General features: G+C 37.4%; 1 protein-coding gene across 1 annotated transcript; it reads right to left on the bottom strand.

Annotated features, from left to right (window-relative positions):
- Positions 1–4,407: 4,407 nt before the first annotated feature.
- Positions 4,408–5,346, bottom strand: LOC133061356 (olfactory receptor 2L8-like). The gene has a single exon (XM_061149365.1). The coding sequence runs from the start codon at positions 5,344–5,346 to the stop codon at positions 4,408–4,410; it is 939 nt and encodes a 312-aa protein (XP_061005348.1).
- Between the last annotated feature and the right edge of the window lie 769 nt (positions 5,347–6,115).

Below are 6,115 nucleotides of genomic sequence, written 5' to 3'. Positions count from 1 at the left end.
TCTTAATATCTTCTGCTTCTGTTAGGTCCTTGCTGTTTCTGTCCTTTTTGTGCTCATATTTGCGTTAAATATTCCCTTGTTCTCTCCAACTTTCTTGAAGAGATCTTTAGTCTTTCCTTTTCTATTTTTTTCCTCTATTTTTTGCATTGTTCAGTTCAGTTCAGTCCATTTCAGTCACTCAGTCATGTCTGACTCTTTGTGACTCCATGAACTGCAGCACACCAGGCCTCCCTGTCCATCACCAACTCCTGGAGCCCACGCAAACCCAAGTCCATTGAGTTGGTGATGTGATCCAACCACCTCATCCTCTATCGTCCCCTTCTCCTCCTGCCCTCAATCTTTCCCACCATCAGGGTCTTTTCAAATGAGTCAACTCTTCGCATCAGGGGGCCAAAGTATGGAGTTTCAGCTTCAACATCCGTCCTTCCAATGGACACCCAGGACTGATCTCCTTTAGGATGGGCTGGTTGGATCTCCTTGCAGTCCAAGGGACTCTCAAGAGTCTTCTCCAACACCACAGTTCAAAGCATATCAATTCTTCAGCACTCAGCTTTTTTTACAGTCCAACTCTCACATCCATACATGACCACTGGAAAAAAACATAGCCTTGACTAGATGGACCTTTGTTGGCAAAAATATGTTGTAACCTTCCTTCCAAGGAGTAAGCATCTTTTAATTTCATGGCTGCAATCACCATCTGCAGTGATTTTGGAGCCCAGAAATATATAGTCAGCCACTGTTTCCACTGTTTCCCCATCTATCTGCCATGAAGTGATGGGATCTGATGCCATGATCTTAGTTTTCTGAATGTTGAGCTTTCAGTCAACTTTTTCACTCTCCTCTTTCACTTTCATCAATAGGCTCTTTAGTTCTTCTTCACTTTCTGCCATAAGGGTGGTGTCATCTGCATATCTGAGGTTATTGATGTTTCTCCCAACAATCTTGATTCCAGCTTGTGTTTCCTCCAGCCTGGTTTTTGTCATGATGTACTCTGCATATAAGTTAAATAAGCAGGGTGACAATATACAGCCTTGACATACTCCTTTTCCTATTTGGAACCAGTCTGTTGTTCCGTGTCCAGTTCTAACTGTTGCTTCCTGACCTGCATACAGGTTTCTCAAAGGACAGGTCAGGTGGTCTGGTATGCCCATCTCTTTAAGGCTTTCTTATCTCTCCTTGTTATTTTCTAGATCTCTGCATTTGGTTGAGTATATCTTTCCCTTTCTCCTTTGCCTTTCACTTCTCTTCTTTTCTCAACTATTTGTAAGACCTCCTCCGATAACCACTTTGTCTTATATTTCTTTTTCTTGGGGATGGTTTTGGTAACAACCTCTGAATTGTCATGTGTATACATACATATATAATTTAAATTAATATATTTATTTTAATTGGAGGCTAATTACTCTACAATATTGTAGTGGTTCCTGCCATATATTGACATGAATCAGCCGTGGGTGTACATGTGTTCCCCATCCTGAACCCCCTTCCTACCTCCCTCCCTATCCTATCCCTCAGGGTCATCCCAGTGCACCAGCCCTGAGCACCCTGTCTCATGCATAGAACCTGGACTGGCGATTTGTTTCACATATGATAATATACATGTTCCAATGCAATTCTCTCAAAACATCCCACACTCGCCTTCTCCCATAGAGTCCAAAAGACTGTTCTTTACATCTGCGTCTCTTTTGCTGTCTTTCATATAAGGTCATCATTACCATCTTTCTAAATTCTGTATATATATTCATTAGTATACTGTATTGATATTTTTCTTTCTGACTTACTTCACTCTGTATAATAAGCTCCAGTTTCATCCACCTCATTAGAACTGATTCAAATGCATTCTTTTTAATGGCTGGGTAATATTCCATTGTGCATAAGACCCAGTTGACTTTGCATTCCAGGATGTCTGACCCCAGGTGAGTGATCAGACCATCGTGGTTATCTGGGTCATGAAGGTCTTTTTTGTATAGTTTCATGTATTCTTGTCACCTCTTCTTAATATCTTGTGTTTCTGTTAGGTCTATACATTTCTGTCCTTTCTTGTGCCCATCTTTGCATGAAATGTTCCCTTGGTATCTCTAATACTCTTGAAGAGATCTTTGGTCCTTCCCATTCTATTGCTTTCCTATATTTCTTTGCATTGATCACTGAGGAAGGCTTTCTTATCTCTCCATGCTATTCTTTGGAACTTTGCATTCAAATGGGTATATCTTTCCTTTTCTCCTTTGCCTTTAGCTTCTCTTTTTTTCTCAGCTATTTATAAGACCTCCTTAGACAACCATTTTGCCTTTTTGCATTTCTTTTTCTTGGGGATGATCTTGATCACTGCCTCCTATACAATGTCATGAACCTGGGTCTATAGTTCTTCAGGCACTCTGTTTATCAGATCTAATCCCTTGTATCTATTTGTCACTTCCATTGTATAATCATAAGGGATTTGATTTAGGTCATACCTGAGTAGTCTAGTGGTTTTCCCTACTTTCTTCAATTTAAGGCTGAATTTTGCAATAAGCAGTTCAGGATCTGGGCCACAGTCAGCTCCTAGTCTTGTTTTTGCTACTGTATAGGACTTCTCCATCTTTGGCTGGAAAGAATATAATCAATCTGATTTTTGGTAATGGCCATCTGGTGATGTCCATGTGTAGAGTCTTCTCTTTTATTGTTGGAAGAGGGTTTGCTATGACCACTGCGTTAGGTTCTTCATTCTTTTCTTTAATTACATACACTTCATGCTTCACAGAGTCAATGTACTATATCACCAAATTTCATAATCACCCTTATAGAAAATGCTTCAATCCATTTCAAGCCACTTAACTTATTAGGACCAGTGAAACCAAAATTGGGTCTGCTCGTGTATTCTGTGAAGAACTTGAGACATCAGAGGATCAAAAACCTCCACACATAGTGTTTGCTAAGTACCTTTATTTTTGACTAAGTATCCATGAAGAAGCATGCAACTGAGATATACCTGCTCAGAACATCAATAACATACATTTTTCTTAGCTCCAATCCTCTTTCCCCATGTCTAAAACCATATCTAACCCTTTGGCTCTGGAGAGGTTGATCTGAAAATTGTTCTCCACTTTCTCTCTCTTGGCTACCTGTGGATGAACTCTTTCTATTCTCTAAACCTCTGTGTCTCAACAGTTGGTTTTCAGAGAGTCATGCAAATGAGCCTAGATCAATAACATCTTTAAATTCTTAATATTTTATCTTGAGGATGACGGTGAATAAAAGAGCTGTATGGGGGTGGCAGAATTTTTATGTAGTTTTGATCCAGCAGCAGAATTTGTATATGTGGGCTCAGGAAGCAAGCTTATGAAGTTACTAGCCTCGTCTCCCCATGTTACATATTCCTCTGATTTCAGGGTACCTCAAGATCCCAAGAAAGTGACTGGGTTGGGATAAGGGCCAGGATTCAATGTCCTGACAATGGCAGCTGCAGATGCAACAGCAATGGTGGAAACTGTCACTACCTAGAGAGAAAGCAATTTTGCCTGGAAGGAGCAGCAATCAATGGTGAGGATGAAAACAAATCAATGTTCCAATCCAGATTCAATTCTGTGTCATCAACAAAATTATTAACTATCTCACTTGAGTTCCAAGACAAGAAATAGTAGGGAGTTTGGGCAATAAATTTTTCAGTGAATTATTACAAAATAAGTGTGCAAGCATATTCATTGCAATAAAGCATATCAGGGAATATTTAGCATTCAATAAAGACTCCAAAACTATAACTTTAAAACCTGCTGAAACACTATAAAGAAAATATTTGTAAGTATAGAAGTAGAAATAATATTTAAAGATTATATTAAGATTTAAAATTAATTTGAAGGATTACTAATCTTTCAAATGAAAGATAGAAAGAACATTTTCATTTCTTTCATTCAAAGTTTCAGGAAACAATTATTAACATCAATTTACTGTGTAATTGAAGATATAGGGATAAAATGAACAGATATTTCAAACAAATTCACTTCTGGTTTCTAATACAAAGTCCACAAATTACAAGCAATGAGGGGAATCCTTAAGATACCAGATTAAATATATATTTAAAATAAAAAATTAAAACAATTTAAAAATCAAAATTATTTATAATATAGAAAAATAAAAGTGTTTGAAACTGATTAGGAAAAATATACCATGAAGTAAAAAGGGTAAGGCTTGAAACTATACATATACATATATATGTGTATGTATAACAAGATACTTCCATGCATATATATGTATTTATATTTACAAGATAATATTGTCTAGATATGAGTAAATTTCTTCTCCTCTAGATTAATTTTAGTCCTTGAATTTAATGATTGAAACAGTGATAAAACTGTATTTTAAATTACTGTCCACTGTTGTGTATACATATACACACACACAAGACCTAGGTACTTATACATAAAGATGTGGCTACATTTTCACAGAACAGATTCTCTTAGTTAATCTTCTCAGGGTTCCCATCACCTCCTTGTTTCTCAGGCTATAGATAATAGTGTTGAGCACTGGGGTGAGGATGGTGTAGAAAACTGCCAGAATCTTGTCCTCTGTTGGAGTTTGAAGGGATCTTGGACGTAGATAAGTGTAAGCAAAGGGCATATAGTAAAAAGTTACCACAGTAAGATGGGTGCTACAGGTTGAATAAGCTTTCTTCCTCCCTTCAGCTGACTGCATGTGATAAACAGCAAAGAGAACATGACCATAGGAACAGGCAATACCAATGAAAGGCAATAGAAGGAAGAAGATGGCACTTACAAACACTGTGTACTCATAGATCCAGGTGTCAATGTAGGCCAGAGTCAACATGGCTGGGACATCACAGAAGAAATGATTGATGGCCCTAGATTTGCAATAAGGGATCTGGAATGCATATATGGTGTGGGCGCAGGAGTTGATAGAGCCTGTCATCCATGATCCTATTATCATCAACACACACACTCTTCTGCTGATTCTGATGGAATAGTGAAGAGGAAAGCAAATGGCTACATAACGATCATAAACCATAGATGTCAGCAACAATGCTTCTGTACCTGCTAAAGTCATGAAGAAGAAGCTCTGCATTCCACATCCAATGAAGGAGATAGACTTATTTCCAAGCAGAAAATTGCAGTCCATTTTAGGGACAATGGTGGAGATGTAATTTAGGTCAATGAAGGAGAGCTGACTAAGTAGGAAATACATTGGTGTGTGGAGATGGGTGTCCAGAAAGATGAGAAGGATCATAAAGAAGTTGCCAAACAGAGCTATTAGGAAAATGAGAACAATGAGAATAAAAAGAATCATGCCAAATCTTGAAGGGGGGAACAACCCCAATAAGATGAAATCAGTTGATGTTTGATTATAAGTTTCCATGGATTATTCGTATTATTTTTCCTAAAGGCAGACACAAAAGCAAGTGAGTTAAATATAAAATGATAAGCTATTTTTGTTACATTATTTTAAATGTTACAGTTCTTAAAAGATGGACTGATGTTACAAATTTTACAAAAAAGAAATCTTCCTTTTGAGCCACTGATTAAAATTTGAAAATGAGACATTTTTAACCTGTTTCCAAGAAATCTTCAAAATTATTAAAAAAATTTTTTTACTATATCACTAGGATAAGTATGTTTTATAGACCTACACAAGCTAAATTAATATCAAAATTTGATATCATATTAAAGATATATGCATAAGATATCAGTATAAATGCATACACTGTAGAATTCTGAGTAACTATTTAAGGCAATTAAGAAATTTGTCATACTTATATCAAAAACATTAGTTGATTCCTGCGTAGTGCTGTCACTTCAGCTGTGTCCAACTGTTTGCGACCCCATGGAAAAGCCTGCCATGCTTTTCTGTCCTTGGGATTCTCCAGACAAGAATACTGGAGTGGGTAGCCATGCCTTCCTCCAGGGAATCTTCCCAACTCAGGGATCGAACCCATGTCTCTAACATCTCCTATATTGACAGGAAGTTTCTTTATCACTAGTGCCATGTGGGATGTCATTAGTTGTTTCATCTGTTGTGAAGTCTAGAATGAATGCATGTCATGTAACGTGTAAGCATATTCAGTCTCTTCTGCCTCCTCTGAAGAGAGGAGCTTCTGAATGCCATGGTTAATGTAAACCCTATGTCT

This window comes from Dama dama, chromosome 9 (assembly GCF_033118175.1).
Source record: "Dama dama isolate Ldn47 chromosome 9, ASM3311817v1, whole genome shotgun sequence".
Taxonomy (NCBI): domain Eukaryota; kingdom Metazoa; phylum Chordata; class Mammalia; order Artiodactyla; family Cervidae; genus Dama; species Dama dama.
Note: the sequence above shows the minus strand (reverse complement) of the source record. Positions and strands in the feature narration are given on the sequence as shown.

What these genes read in the sequence shown, in the direction of transcription:
- LOC133061356 (XM_061149365.1), bottom strand. Translation starts at nt 5,346, where the DNA reads ATGGAAACTTATAATCAAACATCAACTGATTTCATCTTATTGGGGTTG.